At 38.1% G+C, this 14,322-nt stretch overlaps 1 protein-coding gene across 4 annotated transcripts in view; it reads right to left on the bottom strand.

The window, feature by feature from the left end:
* plekhg5b (pleckstrin homology domain containing, family G (with RhoGef domain) member 5b) overlaps positions 1–14,322 on the bottom strand; it is a 198,633-nt gene that overhangs the window by 32,864 nt on the left and 151,447 nt on the right. For all 4 annotated transcript variants that reach the window (XM_055223082.1, XM_033969005.2, XM_033969002.2 and 1 more), the window contains 3 exons: positions 13,292–13,383; positions 12,694–12,830; positions 9,692–9,858 (listed from right to left, as the gene is read on the bottom strand). In XM_055223082.1, coding sequence (XP_055079057.1) covers positions 9,692–9,858; positions 12,694–12,830; positions 13,292–13,383 — 396 coding nt within the window. The remainder of the gene's footprint in view (positions 1–9,691; positions 9,859–12,693; positions 12,831–13,291; positions 13,384–14,322) is intronic.

The following is a 14,322-nucleotide window of genomic DNA, read 5'->3' as shown; positions in this document are numbered from 1 at the left end:
GATACCCGTCTCCTTTTAAACAGACTGTACTGAGTGTTTTCGCCCATTTCAGATGAATTCACTTTCAAATTCTTCACCTCAAACAAAGAAGCCCACACGTTGTAATTCAAAGTAGTTAATTGACTCTTGGCTCATTGTAAACAACATGTTAATCTGATACTGCGGTTAACCAGGAAGACATACGACATCAGCGCGGAGGAGAGCTGGTTTTGTTATGGAGAACTTGTGAAACTAACTCTATACAGAGCATTGTATGGCCAAGGCACAAAACTACATGTGTATAATGTCACTGAAAAAGGCTTTACGTGTTAATTACTGTGAAATGTGCTACTGCAAGTGACAGTTTCGATATATATTAGAACGATTAAGCAAAAAACTATGCATTATACCAGTGATTGTGTGGCTTTTATTTTCCAAAAGTTAAACTGTATTCTAAAACTTAAACTCATAGCAATAAAGATCTAGTATCTATACTTTATATCTCTCCGTGGAGGTAAAGATGAGACGCCACCAGGCCAAGTTACAGGTCAGATCTGCGAGACTGGAAGTTAGAAAGTGTATTTTCTTTGCAGTAATAACAACCACTTGAATACGTGTGACAGAGGTATGTTTAGATGTGGGCCAACCTCCTTGTCGAGGCCTGATCTCGTCAGATCTCAGAGGCTGAACTGGGCTGGGCCTGGTGAGGGTTTGGATGGGAGACCGCTGGGAATTCCAAGTTGTTGTGACCTTAGGCAAGACACTTCACCCACATTGTCTAGTATGAATGTGGTGTGTGTGAGTGTTGGTGGTGGTCAGAAGGTGCAGATTGGCAGCTTTGCTTCTGTCAGTCTACCTCAGGGCAGCTGCGGCTACAATAGTAACTAACCACCACTGAGAATGGAGTGAATGAATAATGCATCAAATTGTAAAGCGACTTTGAGCGTCTGGGAAAATGCTACATAAGACTAATGCAGTAGTATTATTATTGTAGTAGTAGTAGTAGTAGTAGTAGTAGTAGTAGTAGTAGTAGTAGTAGTAGTAGTAGTAGTAGTAGTAGTAGTAGTAGTAGTGTATACACTAGCATCTCCATGGAGACTTGCAGGCGGGGCGTGCATTTTTAACTAGACTACACTGGGACTACACCAGGAGTACACCAGGACATCAGGACTACACAAGGACTACAACAGGACTACAACAGGAGTACAAAAACACTACACCAGGAGTACACCAGGACTACACCAGGACTACACCAGGACTACACCAGGACTACACCAGGACTACACCACAAGTACAGCAGGAGTACACCAGGACTACACCAGGAGTATACCAGGAGTATACCAGGAGTACACCAGGAGTACACCAAGAGTACACCAGGACTACACCAGGACTACACCAGGACTACACCACAAGTACAGCAGGAGTACACCAGGACTACACCAGGAGTATACCAGGAGTATACCAGGAGTATACCAGGAGTACACCAGGAGTACACCCAAGACTACACTAGGACTACACTAGGACTACACTAGGACTACACTAGGACTACACTAGGATTATCCCAGCCCCAGGGTAAACCAGCACTGGTCAGGTCTATACAAGCCTGACACGAAACTACTGTATGACTTGAATGCAGTGAATACAAGAAAACAAATTCCATAGTCATAGGCGTGTTTAGTTCTATTTTTAAAAACGGACACAGCGATGACACAAGGAGCGCGCCACTCCCTCTGTTCACCTCATCAGCGCCTAATGTGAGCAACAATAAGTCAAATACAGAATCAAGACTTTCTCAAGCACGAGCTGGTCTGTTCTGTTTTGTTTTGTAACACAAGATACAGTGAAAACACACACAAATACTAAATAGACAGTGTGAGGCTTGAGTAACAAGTGAGGCCGTATCATAATAAAAGATGAGTTCATTGGTTTTACTCTCGTCAAAGAGCACAAGCATTTTGAGCTTTGGAGATGTAGACAGACTAATAATATAGAGTTACTCAAACACGTGTGAATGAAACAAAACACAACTCTGGGGATGTTTTTGAAGAGGTAACAACATTATAAAATGGCTTGAAGTTTTGTGTAATAAAAGACGTTTTTTCGGACCCGTCTTTGATGTTTACTACCATATTTGGAACAATACAGCGTTTGTTGGCTTAGACATGAATTGGACCAGCAGCTTGTTATCAGCAGACAGTTGGTATTATCTATCTGAAGTCTAGGTACTTTACTTAAGAGGGCCATAAAATAACGAGTTTCACTTTTTAGCCAGTGCAGCAATTTTTGTTTCGTTTATCGCTGCAGGGAAAGTTTGGTAGATCTCAGTTTCATATTCGATCAGAACAAGCCCTGTAACATTGTGCTTTTAAGATATAAACTACTGTTGATGTAGTGAGACTTTATAATGGGATAAATGCATGTATTTCCCAGCAGCGACCCAGCAGATAATGGGGTTATTGTAGATCTATTCATCCCTTAAACTGCTACAATTAAAGGTGCAATATGTAACATTTCTTGAGGAGGGCATGCTAGCTTCTTGTCTCCACTGAGATGTTAATACTTTGCCAATATTGTCCCGCAATTTGGCATTACACTTATTTTGTCTTTGGTAACAAGCAGATGGCGTCACCAGGTCAATTTACAGGTCAGATCTGTGGAGAGGCGATCCCGCTGCAGTAAGAGTGCAGTAGAAACATCTGTAATTGGTCAATATTTACATTTTATATAGCGTTTCCACGTTCAAGGCACTCAAAGAGCTTTACATCAAGGAACCAGTCACCCATTCACACACACACACACACGAGGCGAGGCGAGGTGGGTTAAGTGTCTTGCCCAAGGACACAACAACAGCATTCATTTGTAAGAGCTGGAATCGCACCATCTCAACCAATGATGTTTTTGTCAAGGGATTCCAACCGTCAACCTTCAGATCGGTGGACGAACACTGATCCAAAGGTTGGCGGTTGGAACACAATATTCTTGTAAAAGCAATAACATCTCCATGGAAACAAGCAGGTAATGGAAAAGTTACAATGTGCAACTTTAAGATCCCGGTCTCTATACTGAGCGGAGAAGGTTTATCAATATCATATCATGTGATCAGGCAGTTAGGATTACATTCTTAAGGACTTACTCCACTGTCAGATGAGTCAGACGTATTAGAGATCCCATTTTAAAATTAGGCTTAATTATTGTGTAATATCGAAACTACAGATCGACAACAAACAGCAAACCAGTTCAACTCATCCTCAGCCGCTACAGGTAAAACTACAGGCCTTTCCTTTGAAGCATGACTAATGAAGGAGTCAGCTGATAAAAAATAAAACACAAAAACATACTGTTACCTATTATTGTTACGAGCAAAACAATGGCATCAAGATAAGAGGTAGGTGGGTAAAGTATTCAAAGAATGCATTGTTTTAAAATGCATCTACAATAGACTGTGTTCTCCATGTGTTTCTTTATTTCACCATTTATTTGAGCAAACGATCTTGCCACAGTACAGATATATTTATAAGCAGCTCTTCAGGTCAAAATAAGTCTGCTGTGTACCATCTGCATCTGACCATAAAGCGGTTTATGATACGATAATGAAGAGGGGAGCAGTTAGCATGCTAGTTATTGTTCGCTTTACCGTCAAATATCGCCGGCTCAGCTGTGGACAGTGCTTATAAACTCATCGGGGTGAGTACTTAGGATGGATTAGGACGACTGTAAAAGTGACTGTTTAAAGTGAATTAGTTGTGTTATTCATGTTTGTAAGACAGGGAAATTCAGGTACAGGGCCTTGAATCGGAATTAGCAGTTCATGTTTCAATATTTTCTCGAATGTAAAAAAAAAAAAAAAAAAGAGCATGTAAACTAAATTAAAAAATTTTGAAAGTCGAAACTCAAATCACTAATCAAAACTTTTCCAAAAATCGTTCAAGCTACTTCACATGACGCAAAGGATCATGGTCAATATAATATCACTGTGCCAATACATTAAACCAACAAGCTTAAAATGTGACTTGATAATTTAAAAATACATGTTGGAAGTTTTGTTACGTCCATTTATAATAACTGAGGGGAAACAGTCTAAGAATATATTATTCATCCCATCTTGTGTAATGAGTCCAAAATGCAGCCAGATGCATTATGGGAACTATGTGGTGGAATGTGTGTCTGACCAATCAGAACGCTCGCCCTAGACTCCCTATTGTAAAGTAATACATCAAAACAATCAAAGCTCTATCACAAAGACTCTATAAAATGTAATATGTAATACGTAATAAAGAACGGTCATAAAGGAAGTGGCTCTGGGGAAAGTAACAACAAAGTGCATTATGTGGCCAGTCACACGTCAAACATTACAAAATATATTATAATCTTTACGGCTTAAGATTATTTGAAATGACTTTTAAAATGCAGTATTTCTGATGGTATTCTGTTTCAATATATACTTTTAACACAAATATGCCAAAGTTGCCCATTGGCAGCTGTCGGCATCCTGTTGATAGGCGCCATTTTGGGGACTGTTGGCCATTAATCGCTATGGCAACGGTGCAAATTTCATCACTCTGAATTTATCTTTATTCAAGGGAGTTACTGCAGCCCAATACTTGAAGATTGAAGATCTAGCAAAAAAAAAAAAAATGCAGAATTGTTTAAGATATTAAATATATTTTTCAGTGTCTTCTTTCTCTTTTCATATTTATCAGTTTATGCATCGTGTTTAAGATTAATATGTGAAATATTATAAATGAAGTACCAAAAAAAGAATGGGTCAAATGCAGAAAAGTACCCTACTCTTATACTGTAAATAAATGTACATAACGTCAATGTCAAAAATATTCAAAACTAGTATTAGGAATTTGTATAATTTTGTCAGTATTGCCTTTTCACAGCGGGAATATCGTTTCACGGGCGGTGCCTGAACAGTCGCCATAGAAAAGTGGCGTGTGTTAAAGTTCTCATAAAATCGGATGGAGCAAACTGTCACGTGTTTGAGAGTTGGTAAACCAGAAAGCGCAGGACAAGCACAGGGCAAGAAGGGCAAGTATAGAAAAAAATTAATGAGTAATCTAGAGAAAAAAGTGCAACATCACGCTAACGAAGTGTTGAATGTAAGAAGCCATTAAGGTCAGTTGGTGGAGTGTTTGTCCCGCTCTCGACATAAACATCATTGGTTAAAAGATTCGATTCACTGATCCACAGGTTGGCGGTGTGATTCCAGCTCCCTCACATGACTACTGTTGTTGTGTCCTTGGGCAAGACACTTTCTCCTGCTTTTATAGTGCCTTGAAGGTGGAAAAGCGCTATATAAAAATGTGACCAGATCTCTTGCCACAGTATAAATATGGCCTCAACAACAAAAAAATAAAAAAGTACTAATTTCTTTAAGTTGTAGCGTTAAAACACAGGGCTACAACAAAATAAAAATACTAAATCTAAGCACATTGAAAATTGTGAGACCACAGTTGTGAATTGAGGCTTTTAAAGTTTGCCCTAGAAATGCCCTACAATCCAATGATGATGAATACATTTTATCAGTGTAAAATGCATTGCTTCCTGACTTGAAGCTTTTTGTGAGAACCTTTCCTCATCCCAAAGATATATTATTTTCATCTGAATTGCTTTATTGCTATGGCGATGGTGGACTGTTGACATGGCTTGACATAGATCTCTTCATATACTTTTTTATATTAATTTGGCTAATGTATTTCTATGGACAATTTGCGTGTTTAAAGGTGCAATATGTAACCTTTCTGGACCCGTAACTTGGCTTAGCATTATCAGGCCAAGTTACAGGTCAGATCTGTGGAGAGGTGACCCCGCTTACAGTGAGAGTGCAGGTTTTTCCAAGGTATATTTTAGTAGTAGAAACACGACTGAAGAAATAGGATTATTGACATTCCAGTAAAAGCAATAACATGTCCATGGAGACAAGCAGGTACTGGAACCCCTCATCAGAAAAGTTACAAAGTGCACCTTTAAGATCCCTGTCTCTATACTGAGCAGTGACAGCGATGGTGGACTGTTGACATAGCTTGAAATCAAAATATTTATATACATTTGGTCATAATATAATAATTTTATAGCCTTCCAAATAATGGGAAAAGATGGAAAAAATGTATACTGCAAACAGTCATAGGGAGTTTATCATGAACCACTGGATTAAAGCATAAACAAATACCGCCCTCTTGAGGTCACTGTTGGACTCTGCATATCACTGGCTTTACACACACACACGCACGTCGTTAATGCCAGCGTATCTGACACATTCACGCACGCACACACACACCAGTTTACGCCCCTCTCCACAGTAACCTGCTCTGTTTGGTGTTTATTATGACTAACCCAGTGACTACAGGCCGCAGACGACAGTAAAATGCCTTATCTTTACCGTTTCCTGGTGTTTCCTGGTAATTCAACGCCCAAGGCTGCGGTGGCATCAGCTGAGGTCTGTGCACGTTACAAATGTTTAACAATTTTTTATTTTGTTTTGATCTTTTGACTAAAATGATATATTTTTAGTTAAAGTTCTATATTACGCTAAATCTTGCAAGCTTTAAGCCATGTCATAATGTTGTTACTGCATCGAAAACAAACCTGGAGGACTGAGGGATTACACAGATATAAGGACACATGGGAATATAGAAGGAAGTACTACTATTTATTGTTGAAAATCACATTCTACCGTCTAAAGAAAGAGTGTTTTTGATTATCACCGTGGCATCAGAATCGGTATAGCGCATCGAGTCTATTCCTTAATATCAAAATCGAATTGTAAATGTCAGTATCGTGACAACACCAGCGCTGAGTGTACGTTAGCACACCTGTATGAGGCCTGTGTGACGGAGCAGAGCAGTGAGAGACTGATGAGTCACTGATGGAGGTGTGGCCTGTTCTCCTCGCACTGACACAAAACTCTGTTAATATGTCTGTGTGTCAATGCCGCTGGCTGCGTTTAAGATGACATCACTGCACTGTATAAACCAGAGCAGCTGTGGCTACAAGGGATGGGACAAGATCTCGTGCCACAAGGTCTTGCAACGAAAAATTGCTGCAAGATTGTGAAACATTAGGAAAATTATCTCGTGACTGTTTATATTTGCCGTGAATATAAAGGGTTGATGTCAAAAGTATCAGGAATCAAATACTAATTAGGGCTGTAGACAACTAAAGCGTTTCTTGGTTGGCTGAAGACATGGATTGATTAGTTGGTGTGGGAGAAGCTCTCGTGTATCTGACCCAAACTGCACTCACAAGACTACACCTGCAGGGGGAGTTCATGCAAAAGCAACTATTTATGCAGAAAAAAGGGCAAGGAGACAATGACAGATCATGAGTTCTTCAGCTAATTCACTCACTCACTAATTTTTGCCGCTGTCCAATGTAAATTCTAATCAATACTAAAACTAAATACTCATTCGAACACATAATGATATAAAAATCACATAAAAAAACAACATTTGGCCTTTTCTTAGCAGTTTTAGAATAATCTTGAGCTGAAAAAGAGCTTTATGGTGACATTAGTGGTGCGTTACACTTTAAGAGATGCCGTCGTTTAAAATAACAACAAAAAACAATGGTACAGTGCGACCTAAAATATAACAAAATCAACAAAAAAATGGTGAGACCAAAATTGTGAAATGAACAGCAAAATTTGTTATTAACGATGTAACCAGGTGTAAAAGTGAATGAATAAAGACAGTTTCGATAATATTATTCTGGTCAAAGTTCACATTTTAAACACGTCCAGGAGAATTGACAAAAAGACTGAAATATGAACTGACAAACTAATACAAAAATTACATTTCAGAACCTGTTTGTACAGATCTAAATCACAGGGTTAGCAGTTTTTATGCAGTATAAGACCGAGGATTTTGTTGATCATGGAAGAAACTTTTGTGATTTGCCAATTGCGTCAAACTGTGGCTTCGATTTGATTGCGATTAATCTTGAAGCTCAAGCCTGTGTCCAAAAATCACTATGGGCTCAAATGAGGTAGTGTTATTAAAAAAAAGAGAGCAAATAAACTTAACACTAAGACAACTACTGTAATTCAAAGGTCTATTCGTTTTACCATGACCAGAAATACAACAGTTGATCAATGATATGCAACGGTTGGGCATCTGAATCAAAACTTGAAAAGGTCTTGTATTACTCAAAATTGTTATAGTGCTGTGACTTTCTCAAAAACATACCTGAAGTTGTGTTTTGTTTCATTCACACATGTTTGAGCAACACTTTATTACTAGTCTGTTTACATCGCTGAAGCTCAAAATGCTCTGTTCCACCTTGTGATGTCATGAAGTGGTAGTTTTCAAGTTACTTTTTACCATTTGTTCAGTAGAGATTTGCAATCCCAGGGCTGAAATGATCCAAATGACTCTAGTGAAGGTTTATGGAGTTTAAAAACATGCAGGTTAGCACTTCCTGTATTAGCATATGACATCACAAGGTGGAACAGCCTAAATATGCAGGGTTTGTGCGTTAAACGTGAGAATGAAACAAAACAACTCCGGCTATGTTTTTGATAAGGAACCAACCTTATAACATGGATTAGAAAACAGTGTAATATGGGCCCTTTAAACTGAAGCATCAAAAATTATTGAATCTAAAGTATTCCAAGTTAAACAACAAGCTCAGCCAGGAATACACAAAACAAATGTACCAGAAAATTGCCGTATCCTGTTTTGGAATAACTCTCGAGCGCCATTTAGCAACGAGGCAAATATTCCTTCAGTGTCAGACAGACTGAGGTAACAGATCAGATGGTGTTGCCCCAAGGCATTATGGGTCGTGAGGAGAAGTTGAGAGGCTGGGCGTGTCTATGTTTGGGTTATAACGAGAAAGAGGAGATAGGAATAAGAGCCTTGAGTTCACAGGGATATTATAGACTGATATGACTTTTTAAAAAGGGCAGTATGTAATATTTAAGATGGAGCGTCTGTCACCTGCTCGTCTCCATGGAGATGTGATTGCTTTGCTTGGTATGCTCCACAGTCTAGTTTTAAAACGTAGACAAGCAGGTGATGCCATCGGGTTACATTTACCGGTCAGATCTGTGCATAGGCGGACCGGTTCACAGTAAGAATTTATGTTTTTGAAAGCACAATTTAAGAATAAAAACGCATGTAATTGAAACAAACGCAAATTAAATGAGGTTAATGCCATACTGCGGAACAGTAACATCATTAACATGGATATAAACAGGTGGCAGACCCTTCACCAGAAAAATTACATAGTGCATTTTTAATTTCAAGGAGCCAGTTACCTATGAGTAGTTATAAACGTGTTGGTTTTAGGGTTTTTGAGAAGATTTTGTGAATAACTTATGTAAATACGTAGCATAACCGAGTAAAGTAGCATTTTTCCGCCTTTATTTACACATAAACTTACTAAATATTCCCAATAATTTACCTGAGAAATTGCCAGACCCAAAATCCAAAAAAATAGTTCTGGCTTTGTTCACACATGACCCTGTTCTGGCAAAATGCAGGTAAATTCAGTGTTTCTTTCAGTGTTTAAAACGTTTTACTTCTTCCCACTTCATTTCAAGCGGCAAAGTTTTAGTTAGTCTGTTTAAGGATTAAAGTATACAGATTTCTTCTTATTTTTCTATATCACTTTGTTTTTGTTTTGTCCATAGCATACGTGCACAAAAAAGACTTAATAAAACTGTGTACCCAAGCTTTAAACAGACAGGACGTGGTCTTGTACTCACCAGCAGGTCGATGCCCTCCTTCCTGCCCAGTGACCCGTGCTCCACCCTCTCCGCTCCGGGGGTGAGGATGAAGGGACTCTGGGCTCCGGACGCCTTCATGTTGGGCAAACTGAGCGAACGCAAGTCCTTCACCCCCTGCTCCACCTTCAGCTCGTCACCAGGGCGCGCTACAGGACACAACAGCGAAGAATATTAGAGTAAAATCTACGTTTGGCTGCTCGTCTTCAGTTCTGGTCAGATCGCTGGTGGACACTTTTATATCTGTCTGAGGGGAGGAGCTAACCACACTAAATCTATTTGTTTACAGTCTGTTTTATGGCTAGGTCTAATGAGCTACACTAAGCGTGAACTGTGTCTGAGTCATATTTTACATAATCATTCAGGCCTCACACCTATTAGCATACTGGCTAGCGCTATTGTTTTCCTTGTTTTGATTTAGGTCTGAGGATGTAGTTATAAATAGGCGAGAAATTATGTCTAAAGCCTCCATTCGTGTTCAAAGATGGATTGTCTTTCCTAACAAAAATTGCCTCTTAAACCATTTCTTTTCTTTGGCTAAGTCATGTGGCGGTTTTAACAGCACTGTACCTGATTTTTACCGTCTTAAAAATGTCAAAAACAGAACTAGTTCATTTTAAACGGTTTGTATTAGTCCAAAGTTATTCCTCACTCACCTTATGCATTGAGAGCATCGTAATTATTCACCACTATGAGTTTATAAGCACTTTTCACAACTTTCAGAGACCAGAGAGGTAATGCTAACAACAACTAGCATGCCAACAGCGCACGTTCTGCTTCTCTGATGATAAAACACTTCACAGTCAGATGCAAACAACGTATAGTGGTCACATTTTGATTTGATTTGATTTTTACAGTTTATCTTGCTGAAATGTTGCTCAACTATATGGACAGAAACCAGGACAAGCCTTTTTTTTTTTTTAACGACACGTCACGGCCCCCTCCTGGCAGAAGTGGGAATGAATCATGTCGTCTTTGAATTGTTATAGTTACAACAGTTACTTTAAAAATACGACAAATGATAATATTGAAGCTAAACCATAAAGCAGAATTGTCCCCAAAAACTATTCTGAATGTACAATACTGTTAAAAATATGAGCTGGAATAAATACATATCAGAATGCAACACTTAAGTAGCTAGTTTGTGTCTATAATGAGTCAGTGTTAACCTTCTACAGCTCAAATCTGATCGTAGTTCACAAAAATAACCCAAATTTTCTCGCTTGCACAAAGAAAAAGTCCTCATGATAAATACTGAACCCCAAAAAGTATATATAGACATAGTAATTATTATGACAGGTCTAGCAACAGCGGTAAAGATCAAAGTTTCAAACCGTTGACCTTTGACACCACTTAACCACTGTCACCTAGATTTATAGCGACATCCTCGTCTTTTGAGCGTTTGACTAAACAACTGAGAAGTGCCTCTTTGCTCCCCACTTCCTGCAGCTTCAGATCAGATCCAAGTCTACAACAACCAGCCTCCTGCAGAATCCCAATCAGTCACAACACAGAGGAGCTTTTATCATGGGACAAACTCGCCTTTCTCCTCTTAAAGCCTCTTTATTACTCTATTTTCTGATCTGTGTTATAATGTATGAAAAAAAAAGGATTTGAATTTCCACTGAACTAAACCAACTGTGAAAGTTGTTTGAGGAAATATTTGTTGATATGTCTGGAATATAAATAGAGGAGGTTTTGTTGTCACTGTTGAGTTTCAGTGGAAAAGTTCAACCTTCATAGATAAAAGGTACAAGACGTATAAAACTAAGCAGGGGAGTAGACGGGGAGACAAGGGGGTCTGTTGTTCAGGACCCCAAGGTTTTCAGAGACCCAGAATTGGAACTTTATTCTATTAATTTATATTAGAAGCTTCTTGTCCCGGGGCCCCCAAATTTCTGTGAACCGTCCTGGAACTAAAAAAAATAAAGCTTAAATTTATGCAATATTCAGAGTTTTTTTAAATTAATTTTGGACATTTCAGAACTGCTTTTTAATTTTTTTGTTATAAATTGATTAGGAGGTAGGAGACATATTGAAAAAAACAGATATATATGTTTTGGAGATATGCAAAATTACAATATAAACGATACTGTCTGTAGTAATAGAAAAAACACAGTCAATAGAGCAGATTAAAAATAAATAAATAAACATATAAATAATAATCTCTGAATGTTTGCGACAAATTTCACAGGGACATTTCCCCTCAAAACAACAAAATATCTTCAGAATTTGTCATTGGAATAATAAAAACGATACATGTTTTAACAATAATGTTTTAAAATGAATCAAGATTTTGATCAATATTTTCTTAACACCTAATCGAAATGATATGAATGAAACACTCTTAAAATAAAATAACTCCTTTTGTTTTGATTTTTGTTCCTGGCAAAACGCATCAGACGAGATCATTATCAGTGGCTCTAAAAATGAAAATATAAAACAAATTCAGTCGAGCTGTGGCCAACCGCATTCGAATTAGCGCCTCATCTGGGTCTGATTTACAGAAAATAATTGTTTAAGAAATGCTGTTCTAACTTAATTCTTGGCCCAATAAAACCGCAATTTTTCCACAATTCAAACAGTGTCTCAGAAATCCTTAAAGCTCCACTATGCAACTTTTCTGACGGGAAGTCTGCCATTTGCTTGTATCCACGGAGATGTCAGAAAGATGTTGCTTTGACCGAAATATTCCAAAGTATGACGTTAAACGCATGTGTTTTAAATGTATAGTGAGCAGTATCACCTTTGCACAACTTTCCACAGATCAGACCCATAACCTGACCCTTTTAATGCCATACTGCGGAACATTTCAGTCAGAGTGATAACATCTTCAGGCAGGCAAGCAGGTGGCATAACCTCCTCCAGAAAAGTTACGTTTTAGTTAAGTTAGTGCACGTTTAGCATTAGCCGTTATACCAAACAGTGATAGTATTCAGTGCCGCCATGGTAACAAATGTATTTTCAAACTATGTGTATTTTACCTTTGACTTTCAGGTAGTGTCCCCCGAAGCGGTAGGCCTCAAAGTTCAGAGACAGGGGTGTGTTGGATTGGTCCAGAAACAGGTCGACTCGGGACAGTTCGATGCCATTCCTCTCAAATACTGGTCCCAAAACCTCCCTGATAAAAAAACAAAAACAAAAATAAAACAATATTGATCTAAATCTGGTTGAAAACTGAACAGCTTCTCCGCCTGTTGTGGAAAACGAGAATTTTTGTACCAATTGCGTCGTGAACACAGGAGAACAAGCACGAATCACTCTAAATACAACTTTGACTGGGCAAATGAGAAGGGGAAACAATTACACCATGGTTAAAAGCTCTTACAAGTTTACATAACATGTCTCCTTTAAAATAAAAATATGTCTGCTCCATTTTATCTGATGCTGTAAAAGACGTTTTTTTCTACCCATAAAAGGAGATACATGTGTGTTTAGGGGGAGAAGTGGGGACTTGGGGATTGTCTTAAAATAATGAGTAACCAGTATGTAAGCCACAGTACTAAAAAAAGTCTGTGGCAAAAAAAAATAAACATAAAAAAATCCCCAAAAACTTCAGAACACTCAAGAATCCCATCTGACCTGAGTGTCTTTTTTTTCATAGCCGGAACGATCTCTGTGTTGATGTCCACGTTCAGGTCAAACTTCAGGCTGAAACACTCTTTACTGGGGTCCTGGAGGGAACACGGGAGAAAGTTACATATTTTTACATAGTAGTTTGTTTAATCTATGAATGTGATTATGGACACAGGTCACAGTATAATAACAACTAAAAGAAAATAGTACGGTACAGAAGCATATTTAAGTCATTTCAATACATAATAGAAAGATTATGTATTTTTAAGTATTGAAATTATTTGCTTATGCGATATATCTCATGTCTTTGATGCCACAGATGCAATTTAATAATCTGATGACTTTAATACACAAACCTGCACCTGTTTTTAATGTTTTATATGGATCTGTATACTTTACTTTACTTATACTTGTTTGTCTGTATTTTGAACAGAGCGCCCCTGAAAAAGAGAGTCAAAGTGCTCTCATTGTATCTCCCTGTATCAATAAAGGTAAATAAAGTAAAACCTCTCGGGGTCCTGCCAACGGAGCTGGGGGAAGTGTCTGGGGTGAGGGAAGTCTGGGATTCCCTGCTTAGGTTTCTGATCACACGATCCCGGATAAGAGGAAGAAAATGGATGGATAATACTCCAAACACGTAAACTCAATGTAATGTGTTTTTACCTTTCTGTTTTTCTTATATTACCTCAGTATGAATGAAAGTGAATTCTGAATTTCACAGTTTTTTTTGGCAATAATTATGAATAACTGTCAAATTGTGATTTTAACTCTTACTAGAATTATAACAATAAAATATATTCATAAGACTCACACACAGTATGTTATTTTAAAGGTCCTATTTTACGAAAAATTGACTCTTGTGATCTTTAAGTCATGTTATAATGCTCTGTTCCACCTTGTGATGTCATGATGTGGTAGTTTTCAAGTTAACTTTAGTTCAGTAGAAATGGACAAATCCAGAGCTCAAAATTATCCAAAAGATGTGTCGAGTTTAAAAACACAGTGAAGCACTTCCTGTTTTACCACATGATGACATC

The sequence above is a fragment of the Periophthalmus magnuspinnatus genome, chromosome 7 (assembly GCF_009829125.3).
Source record: "Periophthalmus magnuspinnatus isolate fPerMag1 chromosome 7, fPerMag1.2.pri, whole genome shotgun sequence".
Lineage (NCBI taxonomy): Eukaryota > Metazoa > Chordata > Actinopteri > Gobiiformes > Gobiidae > Periophthalmus > Periophthalmus magnuspinnatus.
Note: the sequence above shows the minus strand (reverse complement) of the source record. Positions and strands in the feature narration are given on the sequence as shown.